The sequence below is a fragment of the Ruditapes philippinarum genome, unplaced genomic scaffold, assembly GCF_026571515.1.
Source record: "Ruditapes philippinarum isolate M1 unplaced genomic scaffold, ASM2657151v2 ctg777_1_1_1_1, whole genome shotgun sequence".
NCBI classification, from domain to species: domain Eukaryota; kingdom Metazoa; phylum Mollusca; class Bivalvia; order Venerida; family Veneridae; genus Ruditapes; species Ruditapes philippinarum.
The window spans coordinates 357653-380016 of NW_026854029.1; the positions used below are offsets into that span (position 1 = coordinate 357653).

The 22364-nt window shown below is 35.7% G+C and overlaps 1 protein-coding gene across 1 annotated transcript; it reads right to left on the minus strand.

Annotated features, from left to right (window-relative positions):
* Nucleotides 1-2005: 2005 nt before the first annotated feature.
* On the minus strand, nt 2006-6411 carry LOC132738705 (T-box brain protein 1-like). Its single transcript, XM_060726297.1, has 6 exons — nt 5456-6411; nt 4834-4988; nt 4341-4456; nt 3825-3971; nt 3116-3177; nt 2006-2485 (listed from the first exon to the last, which is right to left on the minus strand). Exons 1-6 carry the CDS (start codon nt 6181-6183, stop codon nt 2101-2103), a joined length of 1593 nt encoding a protein of 530 aa, XP_060582280.1. The 5' UTR covers nt 6184-6411; the 3' UTR covers nt 2006-2100.
* Between the last annotated feature and the right edge of the window lie 15953 nt (nt 6412-22364).

Sequence of the window (22364 nt, forward strand, 5' to 3'; positions counted from 1 at the left end):
AATATTTTCTAAATTAGATCAATAATTTCATCACGTAAGTCTCCGGGCAGATGGCTTATCTAGTATAATATATTATTCTGAATGATAAAAATGTGTTTAAAGCACTCCGTGTTGCATGTTACACAATGGTAATATAGATTGAAGTTTATATAAAAACAATAATAAACCTTCCCTGGGCATTTCTTATACTTTTTCAATTAGCATGTTATATTATTTTTGCGATTTATCTCCAACCATTAGATTTGCTTACCAAATAAATCGATTTTATTGTTATGTAAACTGAATGACCTTTTAAGATTCACGTGTTGCGGCAAACTGAGTCGTAAATACAGAAGTTAAAAAGTGTAAATAGAATGCATGATATTAGTGAAAATATAGCTATATCCCATGTTGGTGATATACCAAATAGTCATGAATGGCACGATTAAAATGTGAAAAAAATGTGAAAATATGTTTATTATTTAAAAAAAAATTAATATTTTTTCTTCTTGTTTCATAAGTTTATGGAACAATGACAGGCTTTGCATTGTGTAAGTTCACTGTGAGATATAAAACTATATATTCATCGATGAAAATGAAATATAAAAAATATTGTTATTTGTCGTAAATATGTCATAAATTCCATCTATAAAGAGCAGAAATATTTGCCTGATCCCATCATAGTCTTAATTCGGCAAATCCCGCTGGCGCCATAATCGGAAAGTAAAGTCAGTATCCGAACCTTTTTTACATTAAAGGGACACCACTGAGGTTTTTTAACTTGACGGGACCGGTAAAAAAATCCCAATATTAAGGTATTATTTGATGTAAGCCTGGAGAAATAACCAGTGTGCAGATTTTGAGATCATACCCACACCCTCTTTCATCAGAATCAGCATTTTTATTGTGCAAATTTACCAAAAAATGAAAAGCGTTGAACGCTTTTCGCTCAATTGGGCAATAAATTACACAAAAAAGACTTATTTTTAAATTCAATCCCGGGCGTATTTCTTTGTCAGTCTTTGCATACTTTTCCATTTAAACTGCTTCACATGATCTATGTAAAAATAAATGTTTATGTTTTTAGGCTTTTTGACCTCAGTGGGGCCAAGAAATGTGTTTTTGTCGAGAGGAAATGAAACTTGAAATATAGATACTACGTGAGAAATGGCCAATAAAAAATGTTTACAAATCAGAACGTGCTAATACATGCACGTCGGAAATGAAATATAAAAAATATGTTTTAATGACAAAATGACCAGGAAAATAGTGTGTAATGCTATGATGATAATATGACAAAAATGAATACCAATGTATCACAACTTTTGCTAATATTTACACAAGACGCACTTAACCATTTGACTAGAACAAAACAATATAAATATATACAATAAAACTCGCTTTCTACAGCCCTGTGTTAAAGACTTTTGCCATTAAAATAAATATATAAACCTATACATTTTGTATTTTCGAAAAATTGCAACATTTTTTTGTGTGCCTCAAATTTCTTAAAACTTATCGCAAATTATTGCTGTAAACAATAAGCATTAAAAGTTACCGGTTATCGGAAATAACTACGACAACAGTTAACTAATGGCCATAATAATGATTAAAAATACCAAATGATTTTTATAGAAGGATCTATGTGACTATTGTATATTGTTTCCAAAAAAATGACAAAGGAAAATAAAAAAAAATAAACTGAAAAATGTACATTGTAGGGGAAAATATTTGACCTTCGACTTTCAGGGACATTACATAGAATATGAGAATCGAGTTCCTCTCTCTAAAATAAACCCATCAAAATATAGACCAAGATCAAACAAACCTTCAAAAATAGGGAAAACACTTTTGAAGTTTCAAGTCATTTCCTTGAATAGTTTTTTCAGATTCAATTTGCAAGCAAAAACTTGACCAAAGTGTGGCGCCGACGTGAGAATGACAGCTTTCCCTTTAATTCAATTAGAGTACCATTTGAAGCATTTTTGGCTTATTTCGTTAGAATCCCCCGCCCCAAAAACCTTTGCATTTCTATATATGTAAGAAAAATCATGTAAAGTTGAACATCGTCTTGAATTATCGATTTTATGATTCGAATACCCTCTACCATTTGAAGTGGGATTATAAACAATTATATTCTTCATCGGAATATCTCACTCTTTTCGATGGAGGCTCCATCTTATATTGGTCTTCCGACTGTTCACCTTCACCCCAATATTCCTGCGCGGGCTCTTCACTTTGAACTGGTGGAGCTATCCGAAACTGGTCATACGAACTGGCGTGATGATCTAAATCTCCTGATGTCATTGGTCCGGCGGAAGAAAAAGTAGGACCTGGGTAATTTGGCGGAAGGAACGGTAAATCTCTGTGCGCATCGGTAATCGGAAAACCGCCTTTTGGATAGTATCCCTGTGATGTTGGCGGCAGTCTATGGAATGCAAGATCCGGCGTAGCTGGCGTCATATGAGGGTACCCACCGGGAAGCATTCTACCTGTTTGTACATTTCTGTAAAAGAAAAAGAAGTCATGAATTATAAACAAGTGCGTGATGAGAGAATCTACTTTCGGGTATGAATTGCAAAAATAGTACTGTGATGCTAACAACATTATCGTATGCAGATAAATCATGTTTTTTCTTTAAAAGGTATACAAGCGAAATATTTTTAGTATAATGAAATTAGAAAATGACACACTGGTCAAAACTTTATATGTGTTATATATCTGCGAATGTTTTTTTTAATGCGCGAATCATTATTATATAGAAATATGGAAAGTCAGTAATATACATGTACATGTATACAGTGACCGGAATGACGTTGCTAACGTTACATCTTAACGTTACATGCTTGAATATTCATTCTGCTCATACCGACGATTTTTAACATCCCGGAAGTATACATGTTTACCGAACTTTCACAGTTATGATGAATAACATTTTAGCCTAAAACCAAATGAATTTACAGAATGAAAATCAAAATAAGTACATACGGGTACTTTGTGGAGTACATACGGGTACTTGTGGAGTACATACGGGTACTTTGTGGAGAACATACGGGTATTTGTGGAGTACATACGGGTACTTTGTGGCGCACATACGGGTACTTTGTGCTTAAATTAACTTGGCATAGGCGCTTACCCATCTTGTGTATCACGAAATCCTTTGGCAAAGGGATTGTGGTCAATCTTCAACTGAGTTATCTGAAAAATATGAATATTTGTTCTTTGAAATATCAGTTAATATCTATAGTTTTACGATTCTACAATAGATATTTATAGGGTGCTTTAGAAAGGCTTTCAAGAAAGAGGGCTGGATACAAAATATCAAAATATGTTATTTATAAAATATTATAATATCAATGAGAATAATTTTCGAGAGTGAAAAATTTATAACGAGATACTGGTAAATATTGAGATAGAATTTCGATATTAGCAAATATATTCCATATAGATAAAGAATGAATCAAATAAGGTATCGATATCACGAAAAGGCGAGAAAAGCAATATCGAGTTAACGGTAGTTGATATCTAAGATGTTTGAAACAGCCGGGTATTTAAACAAACCGTTACAAACGGTAAAATTTGAAACGAAAAAAAGTTATCAGCGGTTTTACTGAAAAATAAAATTTTTTTTCGAATCAGATGTATTCAATCAATATTTCTTATGCACCATTGATTAAAAAGAAATCAAATTTGGAAATTTTAAACACATGCCCTTTTACACATGGTGACAACAGAGAACAACTATCGTAAACCAGTCGTATCTTAAAGCTTCCTCGAATGGAAGAATTTAAAATCCCAAGTGGGATTCGAACCTATAGTCGTGGCAATCATAAAATTAGACTTACATCTGTGTTCTGGTATGCCGTGACTGTAATGAACTGCGTCTCCGGAAATGAATGTGTCTGTAGCGTTTGAGGGTCCCCTGTTTTACAAGGCCCGACTTCAATTACATTTATTCGAGGCTGGTATTTATGCATGGAGTTTACGACAATCTAAAACAGATACAATAAAGTTAATTAGGTCGTCATTGCAATAGAATGAAAATAAACTAAAATAAGTTCGAATACGGGTGTTGGAGGCGGGGACGGAATTTCTACCGACCGTAAGTAAATTGAAAGAAAATCAAGAAATGAAAATGGGAATAAATCGCTTACAGGCCAGCAAAATAATTATTGTTGTTTTTGTGTGTTTTTGTTGTTGGTATGATCATATCATCTCAATCATATTATGGAGCACGAAGAACAGAAAATAGGAATACATGGCTTACAGGCTCTTAAATCAAGTTTTTTTGTGTGTAAGTTTGTTGTTTATAAATTATAGTATTAAACATGAAGAAGAGAAAAGAGGTATAAATGTCTTACGTGTCCTCCAGAATTGCTCTTGTTGTTTGTAAGTTTGAGTTTGTTGAAGATAATGTCCTGTTTCATCCAATGTGCACCTGTGTTCGGCGAGTCAGGGTGTAGGTATATCCTCCCAGCTGTGATAGAAACGTTATTATTATAATAATTGTAGTCATCATCATCATCATCATCATCATAATTATCATTATCAACATGGCCATCATCGTCATGATAATCATCAACTTTATCATCATCAGCATCATCATTGCCACCACCACCATCATCATTAACATCATTATCATCATCATTAATAACAACATCGTTTAGCGAAAATGAAAAATAAATCCGAATGTCATTTATTTTAACCCAAATTGTAAAGGTTAATCATTGTATAAAGATATGGATTTGATTTGTGAAAAATAGTTAAAAAAAAAAACAACGGAAAACTTGATCTTTTCATAAACGAATCAAACCCAGCTGAGGCTATGGAGGGAGTTTTGAAATAAAATTTTACTTTTCGGCAACTGCTCAGCATCTCCGACGGGGATCCACTTTCCATTTTGAAATTTCCAGTGATGATTGTCCGCCAATATCATGTCCACATAGACATTGTACATTTTAGTCGGAATTAAATCCGTGAAACTGAATTCAAGTACGGGAAACATGCGCCTGAAAAACAACAACGAGTTCAATAAATTCAGTAATGAACTGACACGAATATAATGTTATTTATCACATACCTAAAGTGTATAAGAACTGTGTAAAAAGTGCAAAAAGAATCATTGACGGCGCGTCAATATATAGTTTAACGCTAACGTTTAGCGCATCTTTGCGCTTAGACGTCACGGCCGTTCAATACCATTTTTATGGAGTCGTAAAATCGGCACGGGTATGTGGTAACTTAAGTTAAACGATCACATCTAAATTATGCCATATTGAATGTAAATAAAGAATTAATATTACAACTATTTCAAAATCATATTTACATTTTTTCTACTTACCATCCTTTGAAGTTTACTAAAAATAAATATAGGACTAGTATTGTAAACGTCATTACTTAAATAAGTTATTGCATAGTCCATTTAAATCTTAAAGTTTCATTTACAATAGAATCAACAAAATTAACACCGACTTACCTCCCTTGTTTCGTCACAATCATTTCAGTAATATGTGTATGAAATTTTGACCACAGCTCTCTATTACACAGAAAAACGCCTGCTTTCCCAGATGCCAGCGAATGTATAGGCTCCTGTGGACCGTAGGCTCCGTAACACAGCGGCTGATGAGCCCCTGCAGGTAGAGATGGCGGCATATTGTACGGGTAAGGCACGTCCCGTGGCTTGTGTGTAATATTCCCGGGCGCATAGCCTAAGTACGGCGGGTATGAATAATTTCCCTCATAATGAGCATCTTCGTCGTTTTCGTACTTCTCCTGTTTGTACTCGGGATTCAAATCCGACGGATATTCATTTGTTTGACCTTCACCTTGATAGTACGGTTGATATGGTTGAAACTGATACGGTGTAGCGTGCACGGTATCTTTGAATTCAATCACATTAACACCATGTGACTCATTACGATACTCATTGCCAGTGTGGTATTTCGTTCCGACGGTTTCCAATGTTGCATATTGCCCCTCTTCTTCCTCCGCCGAAGACCCGTCTTTCTCGCTGTCGTCGGCGTATGATTCTTCTCCAGCGGACGAATCGACATGGCCGTCGGCACGCCCCGATGCATCCTCTGTAAAATGAGTATCTCTTCCGTTGTATTGCGGCAAGTCTGACTCTTCTTTGCTTCCATAAAAAGCCACCTGGTTATAAGCCTCTCGTAGCAGATCCTGGGGGTTTGCGTCTGTACTTCCCATTTTTATCAAAACAATACACCTTTACTTTTCTTTAAAGATTCAAACTTGCGATATTTTTTCTCAACTTTCTCTATATTTCACTTTATGTCCACCGCTTACATATCACACCAGTCTTTGAATATATATAACAGTTCTCTCTTAAAATTCCTAGCAACCTCTTTATCCAAATGCCGTGAGACTTTTGACTCAAACCGTGGTTTTAATCTTGCTTTTAAAGAATAAGAGACCTTTTAACCATTGTCATAGTGATCCTAAAAAAGTCGTTGACGTTGATGACTTGATTGACAGATGGACATTCAAACGTTATATACCTGGGCAGGCCTTAGTCTAAACTGATTGGATGAAAGAGCATCGCATCGGAAAAAGGTGTGACAACTTTCGCTCCTTTCACTGACTGACCAGTAATTGCTTGCTAATTAACGGACCAACTTTTGTGTCTGAAAAATGTCATCTGAAGAAAAACTGTGAAAAAATAATGACCGTTCTTTAAGTTACGCAAGATAAATCGAAACGTACAAAGAAGAATATTTGACATGCGCTTGGGTACTGGAATAAAGTAGCCCCCGAGGCATGGCTAATTAACTCGAGAGTCAATATGTTTAGTCTATTGTATTGTGATTATTCACTCCAGCATTGATTTGTCCAAAGAATTTTTAAAAGGTACATGCTTTTCATTTCTATAAATTGTTACATGTCTGTTTAATTGCTCAAATTATAATTTTAATATTTTTTAGCATGTCATTGAATAATACAGGGATGGGTTACCGGCATTTTCTAAGTATTCGCGTATTTATTACATGTTTCTCGTTAAATGTTATGTTCAGGACATAGATCTACAACACTGGCTATCTGCACATTGTTATCTTTACTCCTAAGAATAATTACACCCCCTAAAAATGTCATTTTTTTTCTGAATGAGACAAAACGTCGAAAGCTAAAGAAAAGCGTTTTTTTTGTTATTGAACTGATTGTAAGAATAATTACACTCATTCTGACAAAATCTTTAAAGCGGGAATTGCTTGATTGATTGATTGATTCTTTCTTTCTTTCTTTCTTTCTTTCTTTCTTTCTTTCTTTCTTTCTTTCTTTCTTTCTTTCTTTCTTTCTTTCTTTCTTTCTTTCTTTCTTTCATTTTAAATATGAGTATGTTTCAAGAAATATTGATTTCTCGATTGTTGATTTCTGTAAATTGATAAATAAATATGTTTACAGTTATATTTGACTACGTGTTAATAGTGTTCATATTGTATGTACATGTAGTTGTTTTATCTGTATTTATATGTTTTTATACATGTTCGGATCTTCATATACATTGAAGGAAATAAAGTATCAATCGGAATTGTCATGGAAAAGGAAATGAGATAAAAAAAAAAAGATTTGCTTGGCCATCTCCAAAAAAAAACCCTATGAGTTGTTGTTGAATGTGTAAGCGACATGTGTACATTGTCTGAGTATACACACATATTAAGACATATGATAGTTTTTGATAAACAAATTGTATGAATGTTCATTTTATGTGTCAAGATATATGTTAAAACTGTGATTACCTTTTAATAATGTACCTTTTACATGTTATATTTTCTTCGATCGGTATGTTTTTATTTCGAAGGTCACATTGGTAATAAGGTGTTAAATCTGTATAATTTTATGTCTTAATGTGTTACCTTCTGTAGATAAAGATTTTATTATTTTTATCATTATTATGAACATTAAAATGTATGCATTTTTGTCTTGGTTGTCTTTTGCGATCATCGTTTCGCAAAATAGCAACAATAATAATATTAAAAACAACAACAACAAAAAACAAAACAAACAAAAACAAAAAAAACCAAAAAAAAAAAACAAAAAACAAAAACACAATAATCAAATGTTAGAAGTGACAATGCTTGCATTATTGAGCTGTTAAAAGCGTCCATTTTATTCTTTTTAGCGTTAAAAAACCCCATGTTATTGTGAAAATACGAAAAATGAAAATACGCATTTTATTTCATCAATATGTCTTAATATTTCATGTATAGATATATGATAAAAACGAATATTTATTTGTATAATTCCGCTCATTGTGAATGGTAGTATCGGGCCCCATCAAATCTGCCGAGATCACTTACATAGAAGATGGCACTGACTCTATTACATTAAAAAAATGTACTTTTTAGGCGAAAATCATACAGAAAAAAAAATCATAAAAAGTTAGACTCGCGACCTTCGGCTGGTGAATCTAGTAAAATATCACTTCCCCATATTTTGAAAATGCTTGACCCTTTTCCGAAATTTTGCGATCCCAACCCACCTTCCAACTCTGTTAAAAGGAATCATGGCCTGATAAATATATCATCCTTTATGTTGTTTTTATTATTTTTGTTTTGTGTTATAATATAATATAGAGATAAGATCAGAGAATAATTGTATAATCGCTGGAAATATTTCTGTGATGTATTTTTTTTTAATATACATGTACATGTATACAAGTCATCCCTCAAAAAAAAACAACGTGTATTGTTGGGTTTTATTGATAAAATAAAAAAAGAGAAATATCAACGTAGCTTACTCGATAATAAGTATATTTTCATCATTTTTTCATTACTATAAGCAAAAAACCATCCAATTAGTCAAAGGTACAAGTTCGTTGACATTCGGTAAATTCCGCCAGCTTATCATATAAAAGGCCATATAACATGTCAGAAAGTCTGTATAAATAATCATATAAACGGTTGTTGTTGTTTGCATATATAACGCGAGCTTTTATATTGCATAATTATTATACTGCATAATTGAAAACGACCGTTTATTACACGCTGTTTGTTTGTTTGTTTCATTTTACGCCTTTTTCAACAGTATTTCAGTCATATCTAGGCGGAAAGTTTCCTAACCATCGTTCCTGGAGAGTTACACCGGTACTAGACAACCTTCCTCCGCGCTAAACTACCAAAGCATCTCCCGGGGATCAAACCCTCGCCAGAGAGGTACATGGATTAGAAGTCATCGACTCTAACCCCTCGACCACGGAGGCGGTGTTTATTACATGCTTTTCGGTGGTTTATAGAAATATATCAGTGATATAAAACTGATAATTTCTCTGTTTTTAACAATGAAATTATCAATTTGATTATTTCATTACTTTGAATTTCAGCCCATTACGTTGTTTCAGTGAATAACCAGCGTGCACAGTACTGGGAACCAACTTAATGAAGTGACGTCGTAAATGACGTCACGTGGTATTATTATTTGGAGCGCTTTTCATACAGTATTAGGTTTAATGTCTTTTTAAAACATTTCTTTGCATGTAATAAAAAGAAAATTTATTTAGTTTAGTGTAAGATCGAAATATATTTCATCTTGTGAACACCAAAAGTTCATATTTCACGAGTAGCGCACTCGTGAAATATACCTTTTGGTGCTCACTCGGTGACATATATTCCGATCTTACACTGAACTAAACAAAATATCCTCTATATTACCTGTCAAGAATCTTTATTACGAATTTATGATAAGGCACACTTTCTTTATTTGAGAATAAAAAAATCATAAATTGACAGCAGTCGTGTTTATAAACGTCATGATTATCCAATGAAAAGCGATGTTACAAACATGCAGTATCTTTAAACATATTGCCTACTAGAAGTAATTAGTTAATACATATAATGCAATTATTTCAAATTTCGGTGATCTTCATAAATCGAACATAAAATTCATATAACTACACAAAACTATTATTTTAACCACGTGACAGACACTTTGCAATGTTCGTGTCTATAAAAATGACTCGGTGCTTTCAACATGGCCATCGCAACGTTTCGGACATTTTCATCAGTCTTCGGATAAAGAATTAATAGCCGAGGATGTTTCGATAGACAACATGGAATTTTTATCTTTCAGTCTTGAGAAAACCATTCGTCATTTTTTCGGGAAAACTATTGAAATACGAATTTACTGAATACCTCTGTACACCCTCACTGGTATGGTGAAAGGTGGGAAACTTGAACTCAGTGGTATGGTGAGACATGGGAAACTGGAACTCACTGGTATGGTGAGACATCGGAAACTGAAAATCACTGGAGTGGTGAGACATCGGAAACTGGAAATCACTGGAGTGGTTAAACATAAGAAACTGGAACTCACTGGTATGATGAAACATGGGAAACTGGAACTCACTGGTATGGTGAGACACGGGAAACTGGAACTCACTGGTATGGTGAGACACGGGAAACTGGACTCACTGGTATGATGAAACATGGGAAACTGGAACTCACTGGTATGATGAAACATGGGAAACTGGACTCACTGGTATGGTGAGACATGGGAAACTGGAACTCACTGGTATGATGAAACATGGGGAAACTGGACTCACTGGTTATGGTGAGACACGGGAAACTGGAACTCACTGGTATGGTGACACACGGGAAACTGACACTCACTGGTATGGTGAGACAAGGAAACTGGAAACTCACTGGTATGGTGAGACACGGGAAACTGACACTCACTGGTATGGTGAGACAAGGGAAACTGGAACTCACTGGTATGGTGAGTCATAAGAAACTGGAACTTACTGGTATGGTGAGTCATAAGAAACTGGAACTCTCTGGTATGGTGAGACATGGGAAACTGGAACTTACTGGAAGGTGAAACATAGTAAACTGGAACTCACTGGTATGGTGACACACGGGAAACTGACACTCACTGGTATGGTGAGACAAGGGAAACTGGAACTCACTGGTATGGTGAGACACGGGAAACTGACACTCACTGGTATGGTGAGACAAGGGAAACTGGAACTCACTGGTATGGTGAGTCATAAGAAACTGGAACTTACTGGTATGGTGAGTCATAAGAAACTGGAACTCTCTGGTATGGTGAGACATGGGAAACTGGAACTTACTGGAAGGTGAAACATAGTAAACTGGAACTCACTGGTATGGTGAAAGGTGGGAAACTGGACATCACTGGTATGGTGAGACATAAGAAAACGGGAACTCACTGGTCTGGTGATACATGGGAAACTGGAACTCACTGGTATGGTGAAACATGGGGAAAACTGGAACCCCACTGGTATGGTGAGACAAGAGGAAAATGGAACTCACTGGTATGGTGGACAAGTTAAACTGGAACTCACTGGTATGGTGAGACAAGAGAAACTGGAACTCACTGGTATGGTGGGACAAGGGAAACTGGAACTCACTGGTATGGTGAGACAAGAGAAAATGGAACTCACTGGTATGGTGGGACAAGATAAACTGGAACTCACTGGTCTGGTGATACATGGGAAACTGGAACTCACTGGTATGGTGAAACATAAGAAACTGGAACTCACTGGTCTGGTGATACATGGGAAACTGGAACTCACTGGTATGGTGAAACATAAGAAACTGGAACTCACTGGTATGGTGAGACATGGGAAACTGGAACTCACTGGTATGGTGACACATGGGAAACTGAAACTCACTGGTATGGTGAGACAAGAGAAAATGGAACTCACTGGTATGGTGGGACACGGGAAACTGGAACTCACTGGTATGGTGAGACATAAGAAACTGGACATCACTGATATCGTGAGACAAGAGAAAATGGAACTCACTGGTATGGTGAGACATGGTAAACTAGAATACCTGAATTGGTGAGACATTGGTTACTGGAACTCACTGGTCTGGTGAGACATGGGAAACTGGAACTCACTGGTATGGTGAAACATAAGAAACTGGAACTCACAAGTATGGTGAGACATGGAACACTGGAACTCACTGGTATCGTGAGACATGGGAAACTGAAACTCACTGGTATCGTGAGACATGGGAAACTGAAACTCACTGGTATGGTGAAACATAGGAAACTGGAACTCATTGGTATGGTTAAACATCGAACACTGGAACGTACTGGTATGGTTAAAAAATGGGAAACTGGAACTAACTGGTATTGTGAAACATGAAAAATTGGAACTCACTGGTAAGGTGAAACATGGGAAACTGGAACTCACAGGTATGGTGAAACATGGGAAACTGGAACACACTGGTATGGTGAAAATATGGGAAAATGAAACTCACTGGTATGGTGAATTATGGGAAACTGGAACTCACTGGAAAAAGTGAAACATGGGAAACTGGAAATCACTGGTAAAGGGAAACATGGGAAACTGTAACTCACTGGTATGGTGATACACGGGAAACGGGAACACACTGGTGTGGTGAAATATAAGAAACTTGAACACACTGGTATGGTGAAAGATGGGAAACTGGAACTCACTGGTATGGTGAGACATGGGAGACTGGAAATCACTGGTATGGTGAAACATAGGAAACTGGAACTCACTGGTATGGTGAAACATGGGAAACTGGACCTCAGTGGTATGGTGAAACAACGGTGACTGGAACTCTTTAGCATTGGGAAATACGTTTTTGAACCCAAAAGAACCATGATTTCCTTTCTTCTAGTTAAGTCCTGCACCGGAGATATACTAATTTAGCTGCTGAGTAATGTTACACTTGTAAGTTAAAAAAATCATCAGCTGTGGGTTGTCTTTATTGAATGGTACCCTTCCTTGTTGATTTTGTTTTTCCAATTTTTTTGCACATTAATGCTTCGATTTTTCTGAAACCACCAATCCTACAGCGTTGTTTGTCATCTTTAAGTTATAAGCGTAGGAAGCGTTAAGTTTCCTAAACTACATTAATGATAAGAATTCTCCTAGGTAAAATATATCAAATTATCACAACAGCAGCTGTTTATTGATGAGAGGCGGTAATAATAAGGTGCTCGAATCTTTATTAACCTTTTCCCATATATATCCATTGAAGGATGAATGTTTCTCGTGGGACTCATTCCGAAATGGCCGCTTCGTGAGCCGCGAGGTAGTTAAAATGAATGGTTACCGATTTCTATCCGCCTGGCGCCTGGCATAGTGGTAGGAATTGGGAGGTACATGGTATGCAACAAAAAGGTGTCTCATAAGTCAAAATGGCTGGCCCTTTCAGTAGGGGTGACACTATAATAAAACAAGACCTATAAGCGTGTTTCGACGGCTTTTTGCCCCCCCCCTTTTTTGAGGCCTCAAACAGTGAAAAAAATGCCCTATTGAGGCCCCCAACACTGTTTTTTGTTTGAGAAAGGTTGTTAAAAAAAAGTGACCACTTTTTTGGCGCCGTCTCCCATCCAAATATTACATCAGGGGGTTGCCAGAAGGGGGATGTGACCCCTTCTTTTGGGGGGGGGGTTGAAGGGGGCGGAGTCCCCCTCATCGCCAAAAAATTTTGGACATGTGGCAGGCTAAAAATGGCCTCAGGTCGATCTTAGGGTAACTAGTAACCGACGCTGAAAAGCCTTTTACTCTTTCTCAATTCATTGAGAAGTTGCAGCACTTTGAAATAAGTTTTGATGAAAAAAAACCGATGCAAAATAGTGATTTTTGGCAATTTTGAGATGTCCCCCGTTGCCATGGCAACAGGAAATTTACCATTGAGCATACTGTTACAGAGGCTATGGTGTAGTCAACATTTGTGCCAAGTTTCATAATTATTGAAGCATTTTTCATAGTTTCATAGCAGTTTGAACTTGTTAAAGGAAGCTTTTCAATGAAAACGGCCACTTTCGCAATATGTTCATGGGGTAAATAGTTAATTAAAAAAATAAAAAAATGTCAAAAAAAATCAACAATTTTTTCACCTAAATTTGGTGTTAGGGCATGTGTTAACATAGAAAATCTAGTTTTTTGTGTAATTACAAGGTTTTTCACCATTTTTTGTCAACCTTCAGGGGGTTGCCAGAAGGGGGATGTGCCCCCTTCTGTTTGGGGGGTTTGAAGGGGGCGGAGTCCCTCTTATCGCCAAGAAAATTTTGGACATGTGACAGGCTAAAAATGGTCTCAGATCGATCTTAGGGTAACTAGTAACCGACGCTGAAAAGCCTTTTACTTTATCTCAATTCATTGAGAAGTTGCAGCACTTTGTAATCAGTTTTGATGAAAAAAAAAAAACAATGCAAAATAGTGATTTTTGGCAGTTTTGAGACGTTCCCCGTAGCCATGGCAACAGGAAATTTACCATTGAGCATGCTGTTACATGGGCTATGACGTAGTCAGCATTTGTGCCAAGTTTCATTAGTATCGAAGCATTTTTCATAGTTTCATAGCAGTTTGAACTTGTTATAGGAGGCTTTTCAATGAAAACGGCCATTTTTCGCACAATGCCCATGGAGTAAAAGGTTAAATCTTTGAAATGTGTTTCGGTTGAAAAATATTGTGTTTTGTGTGTGTGTATTTTTTTCAAATGTTACGAGACGCAACATATCCAGTGTAGACATTTCCCCCAAACGCTGCATTTGACATTTGCATCCCCTCCCCCCGAAACGAAATCTAAAATATTTGCCGTTTATGAGACATCCAAGTCCCTTTCCCGTCCTTCCTTGTGAAAATATCATATTTACAAGAGAGTCATATTGATTTTGGACGTTCACCTGAGTTTCGTTGCTAGAACTTTTGGCAAAAGTTCATCACATCCGGTTCTAGCAGGTTAAGGGTTAACTATATTGGAATACTTGCCAATGACGCTTTAACATATGAATGTTTTATCGTCAAATATAGCACCGAAAACAAACACACGGATTCTGAAGAATGTTGTACTTCTCATTGAAAAGAGGGCTGGGTGGGGGATGTGTTTTACGAGATGTGGAACAATTCTAAAAGTTTGGGTATAAACTCTTGTCTATTATTTAGGCCAAAAATCACGCTTAAACTAATGAAAATCGGAACAATATTTACTCTAGATGCCCTCTAGAAAACTAATAAACTGTCAACTTATTTTGAAATATGCATTACCAACTTAGGCATCTTTCCATGGCGCAGACGGGTTTTGGATCAACGGCATTAGACTTTCTCCTTCTCTGCAAAAGGCTATTTGACTAGAATTTACAGTGCACAGTGGCATAGGTCCAAGTTTTGCTGCATCAACTAATGTCGGAAACAGATTGACAAACTCCGTGAGTTTTTCCGTTACGATACCGTTATCAGTCTTTCCCGGAACACGGATCATCATCAGTGCATGTGTTGCGAGTTCAAAGTTCGTGTGCTTGCACCATTCCCCATGTTCGCCCAACTGCCAGCCATGGTCGCCCCAAAATGAAATAATTGTGTTGTTCTCAAATCCATATTTTTGAAGATGTTGCAGAACATAGCCCACGAGCGAATCTGTACGGAATGCCGTTAGGGCCATCGCCTATGAATGTGTTGATCTGAAACGCGATAGTCGATAGTACGATGGTGAAAACGCGAAATCACGAAACTACGATGGTGAAAACGCGAAAGTACGATGATGAAAACGCGATAGTACGATGATGAAAACGCGACAGTACGATACTACGATGATGAAAACGCGATAAACTATCGTGTTTTCGCCATCGTACTGTCGCGTTTTCATCATCGTAGTTTCGTGATTTCGCGTTTTCATCATCGTACTGTCGAGTATCGCGTTTCAGATCAAACCATTGATAGGCGATGGCCCTAACGGCATTCCGGAATGCCGTTAAGGCCATCGCCTATGAATGTGTTAATCTGAAACGCGATAGTCGATAGTACGATGGTGAAAGCACGAAATCACGAAACTACGATGATGAAAACGCGATAGTACGATGATGAAAACGCGATAGTACGATGATGAAAACGCGACAGTACGATGGTGAAAACGCGATAGTACGATGATGAAAACACGACAGTACGATGATGAAAACGCGATAGTACGATGGTGAAAACGCGATAGTACGATGATGAAAACACGACAGTACGATGATGAAAACGCGAAATCACGAAACTACGATGGTGAAAACGCGACAGTACGATGGTGAAAACACGATAGTTTATCGCGTTTTCATCATCGTAGTATCGTACTGTCGCGTTTTCATCATCGTACTTTCGCGTTTTCATCATCGTACTTTCGCGTTTTCACCATCGTAGTTTCGTGATTTCGCGTTTTCACCATCATACTATCGACTATCGCGTTTCAGATCAACACATTCATAGACAATGGCCCTAACGGCATTCCGATGGGGTAGATTGCTTCAGTCCGAAAACTAATTTAATATATTTAAATTGGAAACGATCAATTATTTGTACATTTTCCACTCCCCAGACCTCGGATCCATATAAAATAATAGGAGCCACCATTGCATCAAATAAACTCAATTGTATATCAAATGGTAAAGAAAGTCTCCGAGACTTTGTTAACACAGAAAACATAGCTATTCGAGCTTGATCAATCAGTTTTTTTCTTGTGCCTAAAAATTTTCCGTTAAATGAAAACTGAACCCAAAGATAATCAAAACAAGATACAATATCAAGTATGTTACCCTCAAATTCTAGAGGATTAATATTATTCCACCCCCTTTTACTTTAACAGAACACAACAATTTTTGTTTTGGCAGTGTTTACCTTTAAACCCCAAGTATTACAGTAATCAGACATTGCATTTTAATGCTTTTGTAACTCATTAGGACTTTCAGCTAAAATAACTGTATCGTCAGCATAGAGCAACATAAACAATTTAAATAAAACTTCAAAATCATCTGTTCTTTTAAAGTGTGTTTACTAACACTGTTACAAACATGTAAAAAATTTAAACCTTCAATTCTTTGAGACAGGAACGAGTTTCAAGTCATGTTTTAAAAACAAAGAGAAATAAAACTGGGATATATTTCTTCCCTTGTCGGACGCCAGCCAGACTTGAGAAAAAAGTCAGAAAAATGGTTACTGACTCTAACACAGGACTTAATATTTTCATACATACACTGTTATTTGTGTATTATCTTAAAACATTTTACCATCTATATTTGAAACTTTATAACTTGTTCCACAAAGCAAGTCTATTTACAGAAGCAAAGGCTTGTTTCTAGGGGGGTAATCAATAAAAGCACAAATAGTTTTCTTTTTGTTAGCCAAGTACAAATCTATTAAACATTAAGTGAAAAAATATGATCAAAACTGTACTGTATTTCTTTCTAAACACATTTTTACGCGGGCAGACATAAAAACTAAATATTCCGAAATAAAACGAAAAATATGAGCTTAGCCAATAGTATGTTTTTTACTTGTTACTATATGATAATTTAATTATTGAAGTTTCAAATTGGTGAGATATTACCCAGTGAAATAAAGTAAACAGTCATTGTACATTGTCACAGTTTTGATAATCAACTTTATCACACCGTATTACCGGCGGCAATGATGGCAGATCACTGCAGTGATGGCAGATATCTGAAAATTACCCGATCGGTACAGGTAGGTTAAAATTTGGTTGGTTTAATTATATACAACAAATACGGGTTTCCATTCCCTTGGCTATAAAAACTATTGTCCTTGAATGGGGATACTTTTAAAGGGGAAATTTTGGGGACTTTTTCCTTTTTTGGGGTTTTAAAAACTATTTTGAAACCAAAAGGGTTTAAAAGTGAAAGGCCCTTTGGGAAAAAAAAACCCCTGAAAGGGCTGTTAAATATCTCAGTTTTAAGTAAAAAGGCAGGATTTCCTTTTTATCAAAAATAAGACGTTCAAAAACCCTTTGGGTTAAAAAGCAAGCCAAATATTACCCACGGTTTAAGGTTCCTTTTCTTTTAAAGGGTTTTTTCAGAACGTCAAATTTTTGTCCGGGCGAAGAAAAAAAGCTGCCGGAAAATTTAAGGGAGATTTCAAATTAAAAAAAATGCTTACCGTGGGTGGCAGAAATACCCCTGAAAGTGGCTAACATTCTGACAGAAAATCAAGTTCAATCTTTTATCAATTCCTCTTTTCTTTTGCGTCCTTTTTAGTCGGAATTGAGACGTTAAACTATCATTTCTAATATTTTCGCAAGATAAGAAAAGTTATTAATGCGGTGTGTGCATCGAAAAAAAGCTTTTTTAGCAACATGCAGTTACAGTACAAAAAAGTGATGATTTACAGATTTAGTACCACAAAATTTCACTATAAATTGAGAAAATGAACATGAAAAAATTCATTTTTCTATATTCATGCATGTGTGCTTGATCTGTTCATATGAATTGAAAGGTCAAAAAAGAGAAAAAGAAATATAACAAATCAAAAAATTCTAGTTTTTTCCTTTAAATACAGGATTTATTTTCATCTTGTGATGATATGAATCATCGAAAGGTTCATCTTTATAAGTTGTCATGGTTACAACTAAAATTAATGAAAAAATATATAGTTAAGTGGGAGCACGTGATGTTAGAACTGTTGTTAATAGTACTACAAACGCTATTACAAACATGAAAATTTTAAAGAAATGAATCCACGTTGTCGTTTTTTTTTCAAGAACTTGATAATATAGGAAAATATTTGAACTGTCAATAATATCATCTTTCCATTTTATCATTAACATACATTGTTTAATGATACACTGATGCCAGTTGCGAGGTAGTCTCCCCTTTATTACATCAATTTAATAATTTATAATCTGCGCCGATTAAGTAAATTTCAGCCTTTATTTGTCATAAAGCGATGATCATTATTACCCCTCGAGAAAATAATGTCATATGCTAGCGAAAATGAATATCCACTTTACAGAAGTTACTTTGCTGTAATATGCAATGGCGTTATGTCTTAAAAAGGGAGTGCGCTGCTAAAACTTAAGATACATATAGTATTGTATGCATTTTACTGACAGACACAACAGATCAAGCACACATGCATGAATATAGAAAAATGAAGTTTTTTTCATGTTCATTTCTCTATTTATAGTGAAATTTTGTGGTACTAAATCATCACTTTTTGTATTGTAATTGCATGTTGCTAATAAGCTTTTTTCGATGCACATACCGCATTAATGAAAAAAATCAAAAAAATCTACAAAACAGCATTTTTTCTTCAAAATTATATGTGAGGCTATGTTTTAACATGAAAAAAAAACGCGTTTTTGGGTAATTTCAGGTATTTTCATCAGTTTCACCAAGTTAACCCATTACAAGATATATACGCCTTGCGACGCCTTTTTCACCCCCCTCCTTTTTTGCTTTCTCAAATGGTGAAAAAATGCCTTATTTAGGCCCCCAAACACTTGTTTTTGTTTGATAAATGTTTTTTGTTTTAAAAAAATTGAAAACCACTTTTTCGGCCCCCCCCCCACCCAAAAATAAAAATTCAGGGGGGTGGGGGCCCCCTTTTGTTTTGTGGGTTTTTTTAAAGGGGGCCTGAGGGCCCCCTAAACGCCCCCAAAAAAAAACTTTTGGGCTTATGGTTGGGGGGAAATAAAAAGGGCCCCAAAAGGTTCCGGGTTTATAAGGTTTAAACCAATGTGAAAAAGCCTTTGACTTCTTTTTCTTTTAATTTTCCCCCTTTTAGAAGTTTGGGAGCAACTTTGAAATCAAAATTTTTTTTATGGAAAAAAACAACGCCAAAAAAATTAGGGGTTTTTTTGCAATTTTTTAATTTCCCCCAGTTTTTTTTATGGTTAAAAAGGAATTTTTAGGGGTAACCTGTTTTTTTTAAAAAAAGGCAAAAAAGGTCCCGGGCCAAAAATTTGGGGCCAAGGTTTTTAATTTTTTTTAAGCGTTTTTTATAAATTTTTTAAGCAACTTTTAACCTTTTTAAAGGGAAAACCTTTTCCCAAAGAAAACAGCCCCCCTTTTTTTACAAGATGCTTTATGGGGTTTAAAGGGTTAAAAAACTTTTTTTTTATTTTGAGAAAATATTAGAAAAAGATAGTTTTAACGTCATCAATTCTGACTTTTAAAAGGGCGCAAAAAAGGGGGAATTGAAAAAAAAAGGGTTGGGGAATTGGGGTTTTCCCGTTTAGAAAGTTAAACCACTTTTTATGGTATTTTTTGCCCTTTAGAGGGGAACCATTGATAATATGTTTAATCTGGGCCAAAACAGCCCGCAAATTTTTTTCCCCTTTGAAGGAAAAAGATTTTAAAGGGGGCCCCCGTAAAAACTTTCAAAAAAAGGGCTTTAAAGGGGCCGGGAAAATATTTTGGGTTTGCGTTGGGCCCCCCAAATGGGGAACCCTCCCCCATTTTTGATTTAAAAGGAAATTCCCCGGCCCTTTTTCTTAACCTTGAATTTTTTTTGAAAAAGAAAAAACCCAAACCCCATTTTTCCCCCGGGGGTTTTTTTCCAAAGGGGCCCCTTTTTTTCTTTTTAAACCTTGGGTCAAAAATAGTCCCCGGGAAAAAAGGAAAAAAAGAGGGCCAAAATTTTTCCTTACCCGTATCTCTATTCAAAAAGGACAATAGTTTTTTTAGCCCCAAAGGAAAAAGGGGCCCCCATTTTTTTGTAAAAATAATTAAACCAACCCCAAAATTTAAAAAAACCTTTCCTGTAAACGATTCCGGGTTAAAATTTTTAATTTTCTTTTTCCATCCCCTGGCAAATGATCCTTGCCATCACTGCCCCCCCCGGTTTAATTTCGGTGGGGTTTTAGTGGGGGTTTTTCGGGAAAGGAAAATTTTTTGGTTTGGGTAAAACTTTTGTTTGTGATATTCGGGGCCCCGTTTTTAAATTTTTCTTTAACAATTTTTTTAAAACCCCATAAAAAAAAACCAATATTTTTTTCTATATACCTTTTTACGAAGCGGTCCGTTGCTATGAAAAATCGACCGGAATTAGAATTTTCTCGCGCATGCGCAATCTGCGTAGGGCAGAAAATACTTGGCCCTACATAGAAATATTGTAGAAGTTCATAGACATTTCCGATTTAGTTCAAGGTTAGCCTGGGATTCAGGCGTTGATAGTGTTTGCTTATTTATAACATTTCTTTTATTCATAACATATGCGCTATTCCGTATTCGTTCGTTGTTTTGATAGTGTCGATTTGCCAAACAGAAACATACCAAAAAATCGACAGACTGGAACCCAGGCTAGTTCAAGGTAAACGGTAGAAAATTATATAAAATGGCTTTCAACAAATATAGAAAAGGTGACTTTATAGCTTTGTGGCGAAGAATGCCATAAAAGGCATGGAGAAGATACTTGTTTAAGAATTTACGATCACGGACCTGACACTGAGATCATTTTTTTTAAAGAAGATGTGGAAATATATCTATTAGCAAATGAAGATTCAACTTATTTGCTGTTGAATTTATATTTCTTTTCAAAACAAAAGAAATTGTATAACATGATATCGAGATTAATTATCATTCAGAAAAAATATAAGAACGGGTGATGATGCATTTTTAGTGTTCAATATACCTGATTATATCCTTTATCCGATTTGCATGTGATGCAAACTGAAAAAATTTAAGTCACATAAATAGTTTTTAAATATCTTTTTTTTCAAAATCTTGTGAAGTTAATTAAGATGGGTTGTTTGGAAAAGACAGGGTGTTCACTAGCCATGAAATCCTGAGGGTCATTTTAACTAAGTTTTACCAACTTCAAGGACAAATCCCCATGATTTTAACAAAATTTGACCCTGCAGTTCAAAGCTTGAGGGTTTAATCAGGCCTTTTGAAATTTAAAGGGCCAAAGAGTCATTTCAAGGGTCAAATAGACACCCTGAAAAGATATAACACACATTTTATCCGCTTCTTCGTATCACGGATTTAAATTAAAATTAAAGTCCGTGTTCGTATACATGCTATTTTTAATAATGCACGTCACACAATTTTTCTCTTCTCAAAATCCATAAACATTGATCGGTATATTCAAAAGTTACATAAATTACCATTTAAATAAGCGTTACTGATTAACTATATCAAGATATTTAAACGTCCCGGTTGAATGAACAAACGTTCGGGTGCCAATCTGTTTGACACTTGTCGCCTGACCAATCCAGTTATTCATAGGAAGTGTACAATACAAATTGTGTAATATTATGTAATACAGGGGTAATAAAATTTTATCTTTAACACCCTGCTGTTTCAATTTAAATTACAGATGGAAAAGTCGTTTAAAGATACCTTAAACAAAGACATGTGTGTGCCCGTTTTCACCATTGAATTATTACTCCCGCACATTTTCGTAGATCTGTTTAAACTCAACTCATCTCAGATCTGTTAAAAAATAAATTCACGTTTTCAATACTTACAGCCTTAAGTCATCCCAAAATTAATATTTTTTGGGTGACATAACATGAATCGCATCTATTAAAGCCTTAAAGTATGATAAACTGTAGACATCGTTATTGCTTTTTGCCCTACGCAGAATGCGCATGCGCGAAATGCACCATTCGTTGCTATGGAAAATCGTATTGTAAAAAGGTCTATATCACAAACGG

What these genes read in the sequence shown, in the direction of transcription:
- LOC132738705 (XM_060726297.1), bottom strand. Translation starts at nt 6,183, where the DNA reads ATGGGAAGTACAGACGCAAACCCCCAGGATCTGCTACGAGAGGCTTAT. An exon ending in TGCTGAGCAGTTGCCGAAAA is followed by an intron (nt 4,457 to 4,833) that starts GTAAAATTTTAT and finishes TTTCTATCACAG; the next exon opens with CTGGGAGGATATACCTACAC. An exon ending in CGGCATACCAGAACACAGAT is followed by an intron (nt 3,178 to 3,824) that starts GTAAGTCTAATT and finishes CATATTTTTCAG; the next exon opens with ATAACTCAGTTGAAGATTGA.